This window comes from Lygodium microphyllum, chromosome 26, assembly GCF_053477565.2.
Source record: "Lygodium microphyllum isolate KBCC chromosome 26, Lygodium_microphyllum_v1.1.10, whole genome shotgun sequence".
In the NCBI taxonomy this organism is placed as follows: Eukaryota; Viridiplantae; Streptophyta; class Polypodiopsida; order Schizaeales; family Lygodiaceae; genus Lygodium; species Lygodium microphyllum.
In genome coordinates, this window is record NC_141160.1 from 129,342,237 (window position 1) to 129,358,981 (window position 16,745).

Sequence of the window (16,745 nt, forward strand, 5' to 3'; positions counted from 1 at the left end):
GGATGTTAAAACAAGTTTCTTACATGGGATGAGGAAGAGTCTTTATGGACATAAGCAAGTGCCTAAGAAATTGTATCACAAGTTTGATGCTTTCATGCATTCATAGTCATATTCCTGCAGCGATATGGATCCGTGTCTTTACACAGAGGAGGCCTATAATGGTAGCCTTATCATTTTGGTATTATATATTGATGACGTGTTGATTGTTGGGAGTGCTCATAATGATTTGGATGCTTTAAAGACTCAACTCAAGAAGAGCTTTGAGATGGAGGACACGAGACATGCTTCTCACATACTTAGTATGTGCATTATGTGCAATCGCTCTAAGAGACTCCTCTACTCATCATAAAAGGAGTACATTCACAAAGCATCTAAGAGGTTCTATATGAAGGGTGATAACTCGATTGGTACCCCTTTACCTTCTCATGTGAAGGTGAGTCAGATAGATTATTCCCACTCAGATGATAGCAAAGCCGAGATGGCCAAGATCTTGAATGGATCCGAAGCGAGAAACTTCATGTATGCCATAATAGCCATTAAACCTAGCATAGCATTTGCAATGAGAGTTATGGCTCATTATATAGTAACACTTGACATAAGGGACATTGGGACACCGTGAAAGGTATCTCATGATACATTAAGGGTACTATAAACTTGTATGTTTACTATGGAAGCCAAGATACTAGAGTCATGGGTTACATAGACTCAGATTATGTAGGATACGCAAATAGTAAAAAGTCCATCTCTAGCTATATCTTCACCTTTGCTAGAGATGTTATTTGTTGGATGTCTAGGATGCACAAATGCACTACCTTGTTTACTACCAAGGCTAAGTGCATTGTAGCCACTAAGGCTTGCAAGAAAGCTCTATGATTAGGCCGCTTGGTTGCAAACCTTGGTATCATAGAAATGCCTTCTACATTGCATTTGAACTCTATGAGTGCTATTCAATTGACACACTATCTGATCTTTCATGCGAAGACCAAGCATATTGAGATTCATTACCACTTTATTAGAGAGATGGTTGAGAATAAGTAAATAGAGATTTTTAAGATCTCTACATATGAGAATCATACTAATCTGCTCATGATAGACTCCCAGTTAAACTTTATACTTTTCTTAAATAGATTATGGGTGTAGAATGAGATGATATCAATTCCTCATCCAATTGTACTTACATGTATACATAGTACTTTGTCACTTTCTTATTTTCTCCTCACTCACACATTCACCTTTAAGTGGGAGGTTGTTGAGGGTTAAAGGCCGCCTATGCCTAGCCGTCCATATTTGCTCTATACTTAGTATCTACACACCTACACACTGCAAGTGATGATCATCTATCGCTATTACTTTATTCTTTTTTCTTTATTCTTTACTATGATAGAATAATTGAAGTCACATCACGCCTAGTGACTGTTAGAGTTTCCACATATAGACTTGCTATCTCTTTTTGCTCCAACCTGCATAACTCTTACTTCTTACTTCTGCTTATGCTCTCATTCGTACTCACCCTTTCCACCTTTCACCACATACCCTCCTAGAGCTCTTAAGGAGTATGATATTGGTTAGTATAAAACGTAGCACAATCATAGGCCTGTTCTAATGCTTTTCCTAACAATTATCAACATCTCATGCATTTCACGTAGAAATTCAACCATGGACATCAATTTCATCTCCTTGAGCTCAACAAGAATCGATGATTTTGACTCGGAACCGTACATAAGCATAAACACGCTATAACCAATAGCCAAAGCTTAGCACTATTACAAGCAAACTCAATCTAAGGAAGGTAAATACTCCAATTAGATGTCTATGGGAGATATATACATACATCATATCTTCCATGGTTTGATTTGTCATCTTGATCTATCCATTGATTTTAGAATACTCTAAGGATGGCATGAACAATTGAGTTTCTAAATTTTCAAAAATTGTATGCCTCACTTGAAATCATTTAACTATTGTCCTAAATAATTTAACTTGATTACTTCAATTATCATCTTAATATTTACCTTTCACTATTGTTCCAAGGTCACCCTTCTATCATGTCATTTCCTTCTCCTAGGTAGCATTAAGCTTTATCACCTACTCTAGATTCGATATGTATAACACATGGTTATTAATAGAAAAAGAAATGGATGTAAAAGTAAAAAAATTAGTGAAGAATGCATCTCCATCCTTATTTAGCTTCTACTTAAGGGGTTCCTACTCTTTACATTGTTGTTGTTTTTATTCTTTAAGAGTAAAGTATAGGAGAATGGTTGATTCTATTTAAGCCCCAATGCTCAAATTGATGTGCTTATGTTGGTATACTAGTTTAAAAATGTACCACATAATCTAGATTCTACTTGAAGAATGCATATTACTTCATTATAATATGTAGTTGATAGGCATGAAGCACTAGAAAATGATTGATCTCATCTCAACCCAAGCATTTTTACACTATCCACTTGAAGATACAACTCCCAAAACAAGGAGCGACTCCAAGTAGTAGACTTCTTAGATTGAGAATCTTCAACATCTCAATTTGCCAGAAACAAAACAAAGCACCATCATGTCTTGCACTAAGTACAAATAATCTAGCATATAACTCTTGGACTAAGAGCTTCTTTGGCCAGAATATATAGGTTCTCTTCTCTCAATGAATCCACAAACCAAATGTTTAGAAGTAGAACCAACGAGGACTAAGGCAAAGAGATCAATACATAAAAGCTTGAACCATGCTAATAGTATCTTCTTCACACGTGTTTTTCTTTTTTAGCTATAGAGAGGTCTCATGTGTTGACTGTTCTGAATTTTCACTACACTTCATTGTTATGCCCTTCTTTGTCCTTTTCACTACTTGTATGTGTGAAATATGTTGTGAATAGTAGAATGCTTATTGCCCAAGTACAAGTGTTCCAAGTATCTATATGTCTATTCTCTAGGATCATGCATATCATCATTATTTTCTATTATTGCTCTATCTCATTGGCATGAGATTATCTCCATCATGGCTTAACCTTGTCCTTCTAAGGCTTGCTCCTTGGTTTTGGTTCTTAACTATAAGTTCTTCATCTTCTCCCTTGACCATATTCCAAGCTTCACAAGTTTGATCACACCTTCGGTGCTTTTAGAGCCTGCTTCAAAGGATGGTGGTTTTTGCCATGCTTCATCAAGTTTTATTAGTGGTTGCTTTCTAGTGATATTAATATCAACATCTCTATGCTACATAGATAAGATGATATCATGCTACTCCAATGGTGGTCATGCAAACTAATCTAGCAAAAGTGATTGATGCAAAGAGAGTGATCATGTGCTTTGGTGGCACGGACAATTCTATTCTACTGAAATGGCAACTATATCCACACTTGACCCAATGGATTGACTTGAACGTTGGTTTCATATCAAGGAGGGAAGCCAATTTCTCCCGAGGCATGACTAGCCTATTATAACACCTAGCAAGTCTACTCATGCAAGTTCTAGCATTGTCTAATATGCTCAACAATGACACATTCTCTTTTGGTGCATGTCTTGGCATGAAGCAAGGATACCCTTGTCTTATAATAGTGAAATGGCCATCCTCATGTTCTCCAAGTTGGAGAGGGATGATTGTGAGAGGACAGAGGTAGGGCATGATGTTGTCTTCACTACCTCTACATGATGCGATGGTTCCTGTGGGAGGATTTCTGCATGCATCAACATAGTCCAGCAGTTCAAATCCTAGAGCTAGTGTGATGTAGCTCCATGATGAGAGTGTGACTTGTACGTTGTGGTGAAAGGTAGGAGTTGGTGATGGTGTGTGCTATAAAGACAAGACCCAAATTGAAACATTGATCCATTTTTCCATAATTAAAAAGCATTGCTCTAGAGAATAGCGATCTACTCACTCTCTCCTGCTCATATGATCTAGAATATGACAAGTGCTGGAGGAGAGAGTGGGGTCGAGGGGTCCACTACCAACCAGGTGGGGCGGTTATCTGTTAGCAACGGTACCCCAAAGGCTGCAGCTGAGCCACCCCTAGTCATGGTTGTCGACCCTTTCTAGAACCTTGCATCCAAAGTGTCAAAGACCTTACAAGGACCAGAGACTGTATGGAGCTTGAAGGTTTTTGCCTAACAAGTAGGGGACCTAGCATTCAAGGGTTTGGTTATAAGCTCGAAAAAATGGATTCTGGCCTATCATGGGCTAATTGTTGGAGGGACCCAACCTACTAAAGATGCAAAAGTGAATGGATGCTTTTGGACGTCCTGTCACATGGTTGATAGTTAGAAATATGTCATCTTCTACATACTATCCCCATATATCCAACTCTAGTTGTGCCAAAGCCACCAAAAGGTTGTTAAGTTATTGTCTCTCCAGTATTGTGGACATATTCAAGAAGCCCAAATTAGTGTGATCTTCTAGCCACATGACTCTTCAAGCAAGGAGTGATGATATTTTGCCCAATACAGATACTGGCTCCTCTGCCAGAAGGATGGACTTTGGCCTTTAACGCACTTTCCATGCATCTGCTAGCGATCTTGTGGGAGCTTTGTGCTGCATCGTGAATTCCCTAATCTGTACCACCACTGACCACTCCAACTTCTGTCTCAGTACACCTCAGGCCTCTTCCATTTCTTTTGTGGAATGCCTTCACATTCCACCTAATATCTCTGATGCTCAAGGCTCAGAATTGAGAACATTCACCGATAATATATGTGACTGAATGAGGCTCCGCTAACCCTTAACCACCTCATACCATTGTCCACATTCAGTAGGATAGGAAGACTGTAAACTTAGCCGGCTTGGGCTGCAATGCCACCTGTAGTGATGGGTGTCTTCCTAATTGCTGAGGGTGTTATAATCATGCCGTATGTATATTTCCTATTTCAGTACATTAGTTTCTGTATTTATCCCACTTTTGATTAATTCCAATAATTGGGCGTTTAATTGTTCAACATTCAACTGAATTGACTGATATCACATTTCTGCTGCACATCTGTGAAGCACACCGTTTTCTGCTTTCCAACAACTGTTTTATCACTTTGCCTGTGTGGAGTCATATGAGACTATACTTGCCTGAAACCATATAAACAATCAGGCACTACTAACAAACAGAACTGCTCATTAGCTTCACCCATCATCACAGTTACTGTCCAAAGTTAGAGCTAACAATTTACTTCTGAAAGAAAAACAGACCTGATTTTTACTGATTAGGTAGAGGTGGAAGAGAGTCAGTCCCCCCACAAACCATATGGCACAAAAGCTATAAATCATGAGAAAGATAGATGCAGGGGATTTTGCCAAAGCCTTCCATATCATGTGACGCTTAGGTTCATCCATAATTTTCTTCACAAGTATTGCTGACATTGTGAAGATAAACAAGCACAAGACTGATGTGATGGATATGAATATAATGAAAAATAAGTAATTTCTCTGCATACACAGTAGATTAACTGAGATCTCTCTCTCTCTCTCTCTCTCTCTCTCTCTCTCTCTCTCTCCCCGTAAAAGGCAATTGTATTAATTAGAAAAAAGTACAAGATTACAAGATACAGGATGGCTCTAGGCCATTGTGCATAAAATCAGAGGACATCATAGTGAAGGGACAAAGGAAGCAGAGTGATTAAAGGGAGGCAAGAGAAACTACAGTGTGCCAAGCAACAAATCCTGTCTAGAATATCTGTTAACTCAATCAAGTCTAGCTGCCAATGAAGAAGCCCTTTCAAGTGGGGTATATGACTCTGCATGACCGATGCAGCATCAAAGATGAATGCATTCCTGATGGTCCATACATGCCAACAACCCTAGAAGCACAAGAACAGAAAGGGCACTTTCATATCTGCCTACACAAGGTCCACAAACTTGGGATGTCTAAAGACCCAATCCTTTAGAAGCATTAGTAGCCCAACCACTTGTAACCAAATGGCCGATAGTAGTGACCAAACTTTCCTCACAACCAGGCAAGTAAGGAACCGATGATGGGGGGTTTCAACCAGCATCTGATAAATGAAAACATTGGATTGGAAAGGGTTTTTGTTAAGCCAGCCTATCATCGCCATAGATTTCCACCATGCTTGGCCTTCATGGAGAACCCAGGTGGTATTGCCTTTCTGGACAAGCCAATCCTTATCACAAATTGGCAAATGATATATTTGATTCACAGAAGCACAACGCAAAAGGAGCCTACCATTAATCAACCAATCTTGCAAAGGGGCCTCTTGATCCAAAGAGGGGAGAGGCTACATGACTCGTAAAGAGGTGGAGATGGCATTCCACAAATTGCGGTAGCCTTGAGGGACATGAAAGTAGCGTTGGGCTGATCTGAAGGACATAACAGTCCCACTAACAGGTAGAAGAGCATCTACAACTGTGACAAGTCCCAAGCACGCCACCCTATTCAACATCAACCTTTGTTCCTCTTTGCCTTGCTAGGAGAGTAGCTTCAAAACCACCAGCACTTCCACTCTGGAGGAGTTAGCCACCTCTCAATCCCTGAAGGTGGATGCCAAGAAGATTTAGCAAGGACCGATCTCCATGAGTGGGCCAAATGGTTCAACAGCATAGAAGACTTCAGATGGATAGGCTATTCAGCATTAAGCACATGCCACCATGAGGTAAAAATCTTGGTGTTCCCATGCTTCATACCCTAAGTCTTAAGGAAAATTCTACCAATCAAGGACCAACGTTGCCTACCCTCACACAAGGTCTAGAACAATGATCAACGAAGAGCAATCATATGTGTCTCCAAATCCAAAACATCCCCACCAACCATTCTTTTGGGAGTGCAAACATGGTGCCAAGAGATCCAAGAGATACCCATCCAAGTAGAATCTTTTTTCCAAAGCAAAAACTAGATAGGTTAAGTGATTTGTTGTAAATGAGACTTCGGCCAAGGGAGCAAGGAAAGGTAATATGAAATCATCGATATCATGATTGTCTGTGCTATCTTTAATCTTATGTGGAAAGGCCAAGCTTGTGATTTCCAATACACAAACTTATCCACCATAATGCCCGAGGAGATCCAATCTAATAGTGCTTTGGACAAAACCTGCACTCCCAAAGGATAGCCCAAGTGCCTAAAAATAGAGCCTTTAAGCACCACCTCACCTTGCCAGCCCAAGGCTTGGAGATCACTCTCGATGCAACTAATAAGGGCTGACTTAGATGCATTAATGTGTAGTCTCGAGGCAAGGGTGAATAAGTCCCATGTGGCCATCATTGTTTGTATGTTATCCAGATTAGATTTAAGGAACATGAAGATGTTACCCACCAAGGCTTGACCCACCAAGTGTTGTTGCAAAGGGAGAGAGTCCAATCACCTCACCATTGGCCGCTAGATGAAACAATGTCATCAAAATGAGGTGAGTGGCCAAGGCAAAGAACAAAGGACTCAACAGGCAACCTTGCCTAACCGATCGACGAAGGGGGAAGGGTGTCGTAACATCACCATTGGGCAGAACTCTTGACAAGCAATCCATGTTGATAGTATTGATAAGTGTAGACATTCTCGGACCAAAACCCATGCCTTACATCAACCGACTCACAAAAGACCATTCCAAATGATCAAAGGTTTTTCCCAAGTCCCCAACTGAACCAGCACCATTTCCTATTTCGTGTATCCAGCATAATCTATTCCCATCTGGACAATCAAGATAATATTGCGCCCTTTGATAAATCCATACTAGGCAGGGTGAATAATGTTCGGAAGATATTCATGCAATTTGTTAGCTAGGACTTTGGTAAAGATCTTATACATAAGAGTCCATCAAGGAGATTGGTCACCAATGCTTCAAGGCTGAGAGGGATGGCACTTTAGGGATCAATTTGATCAAATTCTCCTTCCAAGAGGGTGGCATGTGTCCAATTGTCCAAATCTATTGGTATAAGGCGGTCAAAGGTGCAGCCAAGTGAGTGGCATAGGTCTCAAAAAATTCATTGGTGATACCATTCCACCCTGGGCTCTTGTCTTTAGGCAAATGCAAGAGAATGTCCATGACCGCAATGTCCATATCCAAAGTGTTGGAAACATTTGATATAATGTGATCTTTAACCAGCTTACAAAATAATGAACAGGCCACACTGATTGCATGAGAAATAGAGGACTATGATCCAAGCAAGTCCATGAAATAGATTTTGCACATTTGCACAATTCCTCACAGATATGTGATCATTTCACCATCTAAGTGCTCAAGTGGACCACATTCTCTCCACCAAAGAAGGTATGAAGGCCACAATAAAACTTATGCAACTGACAATTATTATCTTGCAAACCCTCTGATAGTGTAGCAAGTTTGGCCTGCTAGTATAATCTCTTTTGAAAAATATCAACAAGCTGTCCCAATCTTGTGGAGATGGAAAGAACAAGGGGATCTCATGGTGAATCCGTCAAAACAAAGCGTGTCAGAGCAGGAGTTGTGCTTGCAATCATTGCTTGCATAGGGTAGCATGATGTATTCCATATCGCCTAGCGACCGTTTGCACATTGCATATCAATTGATCAAGGGAAGCTCCCCCTTGGAAAGGAAGGTCCAATAAAAATATAGCAACTATTGCATATAGCCATAATATATCTCATGGCAAAGGAAGGAGGAGTTGAAACGCAACAAGAGCTTGCTCAGAAGAGCTCAAAAAGGACTCATCGGATGCATATGCATCTCAAATACCACGGGGAAGTGATCAAAGAGAACATAGCCCTACAATACCCTGATTTCCAAAACCTCCGATAAAAAGGAACCATCATGCATAACGTACAGCCGATCCAAGAGCCTCCAGGTTTCCAAGTGTTGTGCCGAATGGAAAGTGTAGCCATGGTCTAGGGGAGATAACCAAGACCAGAGATCTGGTTTCAAAACTACTAAAGCAAAGGTGTTTCAATCTTGGCATTCCATGCCATCCATGAGTCCATGTCTTGAAGTTGAATGTGATGGGTCCACACACATTAAAATCTCCCATGATAAATCCAATCCTTCCAAGGGAGAGGCATGCTCTCAATTGGCACCATAAGTTGCAATAACCAAGAACATCATTAGGAGCATAGAGACCCACTAGCCATAACACTTCCCCTTCATATGTGATTTCCACAACTATAAATCTACCCGATACATCTCTCTTGATCATTACCGATTGAAATTTTTCTTCGACAATTAGTAGTACACCCAAATTTGCTTCTATTGAAACCCCAACATAAAAAAGCTTGAAGCCATGATAGTGTAGGATTCTCCCTGCTTCTTTATGACTCTTATGCTCCATCACACACACAATATCCCAGGCATTAGAATGTAAGGCCTACCACATAGCATGCTACTTGCCACAAGAACAAATACCACGAACATTCCATGTGGCGATTTTCATGATGAGATAGAAGATCTAGGGTGGGGTTGCAGCTGCCTCTCTACAGTTTTACTTACCAAAACAGTAAGAACATCCTCATCTAGAAAACCTACCAACACAACAAAGGCATTTTTCCCATTACCACATGCTTTTGAGGTCAAGGGCTGATCCACATCCACTCTACTACTGTTCAGGTATCTGCAATACTATGGAGTAATGACCTCACCGCACTTGTAAGGCCAAACGCGTAAGGGACACATGTAATGACTCCCGTCAACAAGCCTTAGGATTAGGGGTCGGGTTGCAGCTGCCTCTCTATAGTTTTACTTACCAAAACAGTAAGAACATCATCATCTAGAAAATCTACCAACACAACAAAGGCATTTTTCCCGTTACCACATTGCTTTTGAGGTCAAGGGCTAATCCACATCCACTCTACTACTGTTCGGGTATCAGCAATACTATGGAGTAATGACCTCACCGCGCTTGTAAGGCCAGACGCGTAAGGGACACATGTAACGACTCCCATCAACAAGCCTTAGGATTAGGGGTTGCCTTGATGCTCAAAGGTGCACCACTAGCACCTTGGGACAAAGGCCTATCCTTACACATGCATAGGTATGCAAAGCATTCTATGTGTCCTTCAAAGATCCAATGTTCTAAACATCATTTGACTTTTTTCCTTTTCTCGACTACACCTCTTGCTAGCCATGAACATCATTAGTGAGGGGTGAGAACACTTGTTTACCTTTGCCCAAATTTGCCTCCACGGGCTGGGCATCTATATGCATAGCAGTACCATCCTGTTGAACAACAAGAACCTCATTTGTCTGTGTTGTCCCCTCTTTGGCTTCAATACATTCTACCATAAACTCACCCAATTTTCTGCAATTGAAGAAACGTTCTACAAAAGCTTCTCATTTGAGATTTATTAAACCAACCTGCCATAACAGTTTGATACCCACCGTAGCCTGCTTTTGTGCAAGCCCAACACAGCATTGGCCTTGGCCACCAACAAAATTGGTCATATTGTGAAGATCTTTGAGAATATATTGTACACAATACACATCAAGAAAATCAGTCACCAATGTTTGAGCATTGAAGGGGAAGGGACTTTGGGGATTAACTTGATCACCCCTTCTTTCTAAGATGCAAGCATTAGTCCAATAATCCAAACCTCTTGACACATGGCTATCAAATGACAAAGTCTTGGTTAACCGAGCAGCATACTTCTCAAAAAATTCATTCATAAGGCCATCCCAATTGGTACTTTTATCCCTAGGTAAAAGTAATAAGATGTCCATAACCTCATCCTCATGAATGCCAACCTCTAAAACATCATGAATGTTTGGGGTGACATGATCCTTGGTTAAAACTTAAAATTCTGAACAAGCATGGGCAATCTGATCATAATGTGCTTGTCTCGAACGAAGGAGATCCTAAAAATATTGTCTACAAATACACACAATATATTGAAGGTTTGTCACCATTTGACCATCAACATTCTACAATCTCACCATGTTTTCATGAGCAGGGGATGCATGTAAATCACAAAAGAATTTCTAGGACTGACAAGAGTTATCCTACAGACCTTCGGTCAAGGCTTTCAGCTTGGCTCATTGACAAGAATAAAGCTGAAAGTGCTTAGCAAGATCAGCTAGTCGCATAGATAAGGAAGCCAAGAAATCACCATTTGGAGACTCAAGCAACAAAGAACGAACTAAGGCTAACAATTCCTCGGCAGCATGCATACGCCGCCTGCAAAGAGAAGCATGGTGAATCCCATATTGGCTGGTTTGCACATTTTGTACAAACCACTCAAAAGAGACACTACCCACACATGGAAAGTCAAGCACAAAACTGTCAAGCAGCTGTCCCATGTAGCCACTAAAAATCACACAACTCAGAAACGAGAAATTGAAACGCAAAGGGAGCCTATCCAAAAACTGTGCAAATGGAGCAATAGGCTAGCCAAGCATTTCAAACTGCAACAGAAAGTGATCAGATAATGCATACTGCTGCAATACCCTCATCTCCAAAATCTTTGGCAAAAAAGCAAGATCCTACATAACATACATGCAATCCAAATAACTCCATGTTGTCATATGTTGTGCTGAATGAAAGGTCACCCTTAAGAATGGCTAATGCAAAATCTTCCCAAGCACCATGTTCTGGTGCATCCATTATTGAGTGCTCAAAGGTAGACTGCAAAGAAGCAGCACACATATTAAAGTCACCCACAATCCAGTCCAATCTACCAAGAGACAGGTTTGCCTTAAAATGAGTCCACAAATCAAGACAGTGTGAGGAATCATTCTATGTGTGTGGATCCACAAGCCATAAAACCTTGCCATCAACCCAAATGTCAATCACCAAATACAGCAAACTACAAGAAGTGATTGAAATCTCTCATGAACAATCATGAGGATACCAGAATAGTGGATGGCAGAATTCCCAACATAAAACAATTGAAATCCATGGCATTCAATAGTTTTTCCAGCATCACCATGACTCATGTTCAATAGTGTCAAAACATGACTGCTGTGAAAGAAAACCTTACTGTCTCTCTTGTTTGTTTTCACAACAATCATGCATGTCAAAATATGACTACTCAAAAAGCAAACCCGAGAGATAGTAGGGTTTGCGGGGAGAAACACAAAGTGTGTACAGCAAACATTGAGAGAGAAGAGAAACTCAAAAAGAAGATGATGAATGATGAATCACTGAATCATGGTAAGTGAATCAAGCTGATACAGTGGAGCCAAAGCTCTGAAGTCCTCTTTGAATCAAGCAGCAGCACTTGTAGGGAATTTTCATAGTGAAGGGAGCAAAACATAGTCCTCCGGTAGTAGGATATCAAAGGTAATGTTGAATGGTGAAGGAAAGGACAGCCAGCTATGGAGGGAACGAAACGTAGTCCTCAAGAACTATCAGAGGTCAAGGATATGCTGAAATCTCTCTAAGATGATGGCTGCTATCAAGGCGACTGCCAGTCAGCCAAGCGGAGAAGAAAATGCAAGATTATATGGTGAAGATCTCTTTGTGTAAGTAGCTACAAACAAATGACTCTTGCGCAAACCCTCAAGAGTGAAGAAAACACAAAAACGCATGTATCTAATGCAGGGCTGATAAAGAGGGTGTAATCTAATGTAAATAGCTTGTATCTACCACAAACGAAGCCTGATGATGATGCCAACTGACGAGAGCTGATGCCAAATGATGTAGGCTGCAAAACATCAAGTGGAGATGGATGGAGAAGCCACAAATCGTAATGACCTCTTCGCAGGGTGTAAATGGCAATGGAGAGGATGGAGAAAAGAGGGAAGAATATGGAAGAGAGTGAGCAGAGTGTTAGAAGGAATAAATGTGTGGGATGTGTGGGATGAAGAATGAGGGAATTTAGTGCCGTATTTACAGGTAGAGACTGTCTTGAGTGGCACCCACTGAAGTCTCTCGAGTGGTGCCCTTACACTAAATAATGATCCAATAAACCCTTTTTGGCGTTGTAAATGGAAATCAAAATAGAAATGCAAGGGAAATGTGCCAAATGAATTGGTTTCTCAACACCCCCTCTCAGGCCCAAAAAGGAGCAAAAAAGAGGAGTGCGAGAGAGATCAACCTGGCGGTCCAAATGTTGCACCTGTAAGGTAACATATAGTGAAGAACACTAGACATGATGAGCTGATAGAACTCCAAACTCAACCTCAAGAGAGAAGCCACAAGCTCCGTTACTCCATGCTAGAAGATATGTGCAAGCCTAGCCACCAAGCCATGGCTGAAACATCCAAAACCTTGAACTAGGAAGAACCTATAGATCTTGGGTGTCAATGGTAAAAAGAGAATGAGTAAATAGATAAGAAGATAGGTGATATGGCATAGAGATGTCACCCACCCTAACAAGGTGAAGGGTTGTTGACAAGATGTGTGAAGAACTGTAAGATAAGAAAGGATCCCCTCTGAAGCAGAAGGAATGGGATCCCCCTCTAAAGAAGAGAGATGAGCCCTTGTTGAATCCCCCTCAGAGAGAGATAAGGAATCAAGAAACTCATGGATCATGGCCTCTAAAACATCAAAAGACGAAGGAAATGTCACTAGAGATGCTGAAGAAGGTATCTGGGGCTCCAATGGAACAAAGGCTAGGTAGCCCTGAGAGGTGGCCTCTCAAACCTAAGTAGAAGAGGAAGTGGAGGGGTATCACACAAAATCTCCTCAATGCCTACATCAAAATCACTGTCCATGGAGCAAGACAAGAGTGGTGAAGAAATAGGAAGCTCGTGAAGAGCCAAGGTTGGACAACACTTGTTGTCTCTCAGTGGAGCGGATTGCGAAACCGAAGGAGTGGAAGAAGTCAAATAGTCACTATCTCTTGAAGGAGCCGACTAACAAGAAGAAGTTATCCAATGATCATTGTCTCTTAGTAGAGCAAAGTGTAGAACTACAAGTCATGGCCATGGAAGCCATTGGACTTGAAAATAGGTGGGAAACACCTCCCTAATGCATTGCAGCATCTCCAGGAGGTCGTAGCACATGATGATCCTCTGTTTGCTCATAAGGACTTAGTGTGCATCGGATGCGCCTTATTGCCTTGAGTGTAATACTCTAATAGCCAATGCAAAACAATCTCTATGGCACAAGGACAATCAAGGAAAAGGCGCATATACTCTAGTGGTGTGGGAAGCAAACGTCGAAGTAGACAGTCTTCGATGGTATGACCGTTCTTGCTACAATAGGAGCACCCAGTGGACTGTCCATTAGGAAAAACCATAGCACCAGAGTGTCAATCTCTAAAAGGGAGGGTGGGAGGGAGAAGAAGATAAGGACAGCTCCCAATCATGCAATGGAAATGGGGGGTAAATCGAAAGATGTTGTGGCTCCCGCAACCTGTCTTTATCTTCTCCAATGCAGGGGTTCGAGGATCTTCTTGGCTCTTTGATATGCTTTGATACCATGTCAAAATATGATTGTTATGAAAGCAAACCAAAGAGAGAATAGGGTTTGTGGGGAGAAATTGTTAAAAGTGGATGCAACAATGGAAGCATGAAAAAACGTTGAAATAAACTGTTGAACACAAGACAAAAGAGAAAACGCAAGAACACTGCAAAGGAGAAATCAAAGATGTGCTCCGGAAATGGAATCTATATACCAAACACAAGACAATTGCGTGCAATAGTGAGTCACTGGCATGTGGGCACTGGCACCAGCTCCCTCTCTCTCCAACAAGGCATGCATTGGATTTGCAAGTGATGAATGATTGAATGTGAAGGAGAAGCCCCAATAAATACAACAAAATAGTGCCAAGAAAGTGATCAAGTCAACCAACATTTAATGTTAGTCAACCAACATAAAATGCTAAAATAATCACCATAATGGCCATTAAAAAATACCTAAATAATACTAGAATGCTTAGCACATCCCAAACTCACTCATGAGCTGACTATACAACTAACACCCTCTCTCATATCATGGGTGATCTGATACAATACAATGATACAATGATAATGGCTCATCATAGTCCATACAAGACCATGGATACCCAAGTAGTGGATACAATGATACAATGATAATGGCATATCCCAAACTCACTCATGAGCTGACTATACAACTAACACTCTCTCTCATATCATGGGTGATCTAATACAATACAATGACACAATGATAATGGCTCATCATAGTCCTACAACAAAGACCACCAAAATAGGACCATGGATACCCGAGCAATGGATAATCAAGCCGCCACCAAGGTGCCTCGAAGAGAACCTGATTGTCGATGTCAATCATACCGGAACCTGAAAAATAGAGAAGAATCATAACACCTCTTTGTGTCTATCATCAATACCTAGCAATAGCATACAGGACCATCCTATAAAAAATGCATCTAAGCATACAAAAACATGGATTCCTTGCCTCTGGCCAAGACCGGTAAAGTGCCTCCTCATGTGAGCTCGAACTAGGAGCCAATCCTGCTCACTAGCAACCAACAACCCATCATGAACTTGGAAGTTAATCCCACCTCCAAGATTTCAAAACCTACTAGACTTTGGTCAATGCATCAAGAAAGTCCACCTCTAGAACCTGTGCACTTATATACCTATATAGATGAGGCTTACTGGCCCGACCTCACCACAATTACACTCCCTCTCTAGCACTAAAGAGTCGTGAGGGATGACCGCATCACTTGCACTAGAAAGCAAAAGAAGGGGCTATCAATCCCTTCCCGTGATCCGAAGAAGACCACCCCTTCCGCGCCTTCGCCTTGGCCTCGGTCGAAGGATCCCACTCAGAGTCGCAGGAAGAAAATGACTCGGCAAAGTAGTTTGTATCCTGCTACTGCTACTTTTTCTTCTTTCTCAAAGCCACTAACTCTTTGCAATCCTTGCGCAAATGTTCCTTCTTACCACAATGATAACACTAGGCCTTCAACTTTTCCCTATCACCCCTCTCTAAGGTTACAAATGCCTCATTGGAGCTACCATACTAGGATGGAAGCCTCCCTTGTAATCACAAAGATGTCTCATGCTCAAGTAGCCTAGAGAACATATGGGTAAAGGTCACTGGTGTGGAAGATGTTTGGGCCTGTAAAGCATTGGTTACTTCATCAAACTTCAGAGGAAGCTTGTAAAATATAATCCCCACAAGATGAGCCTGTGAAAGGACTAACTACATGTGTTGAAGCTAATCTTATACTTGTGTAACATGAAGCAAGAATAACTAGATAGTATCCTTCGGCTCAAACTTCATCTATTGGAACTGTCCATAAAGAGTAACTACATGCATGGTCGAGGGAGCCTCAAACAACATCTGAAGCTTCACCCATATCGCTGAAGCATTACTACAAGAGGTAACCGCCGGAAGAACTCCTTTAGAGTTATAGTGAAGAAGGGTAAAATATGCACGCGCATCATCAGAATTTCATGTAAGCACAGATTCTTCATAGTTGTCCTCATCAAAATCGGATGGAAAAGGAGCGGGATGCTCAAGACGCTTAAAAGCTCCAGAACAATGTACCATAACTGCTTCTGCATAAACCATGCTTTCATAACAGCACTCCATGTTAAGTAATTAGCGTCGTGTAGTTTGTCATTAGTAGAATAGCAAGGAGGAGCCATTTGGAGAGGACAGAAAGAGAAAATAAAGGAAAAGAGAAAGAGGAGATAGAGAGTACAGCCAAATCACAACACAAACTGTACTAAACGGAGTTTACACACAGTGTTGGATCACAAAATCTACAAAAAGCAGGAAGAATCAGCCAAGATAAGATGGAGAGAAGCTGAAAACCTTGTTGCTCAGCCTTCAGAAGCCCAAAAGACTAAAAACACAAATGCTCCAAATGAAAAACTCAGTCAAGGAGGCATTAAATGCTGTCGCATGTAATAAAAGAAGGCAGAAAATCAGTAAACACAAGCAGCAAGAACATTAGATGCAGTCAATGATGGTTGCAAAGCAAAATGCA

General features: G+C 41.1%; 1 protein-coding gene across 4 annotated transcripts in view; it reads right to left on the reverse strand.

The window, feature by feature from the left end:
• LOC148013795 (protein S-acyltransferase 8-like) overlaps positions 1-16,745 on the reverse strand; it is a 63,685-nt gene that overhangs the window by 7,794 nt on the left and 39,146 nt on the right. For all 4 annotated transcript variants that reach the window (XM_087667769.1, XM_087667766.1, XM_087667767.1 and 1 more), the window contains one exon: positions 5,162-5,398. In XM_087667769.1, the coding sequence (XP_087523895.1) occupies positions 5,162-5,398 (237 nt within the window). The remainder of the gene's footprint in view (positions 1-5,161; positions 5,399-16,745) is intronic.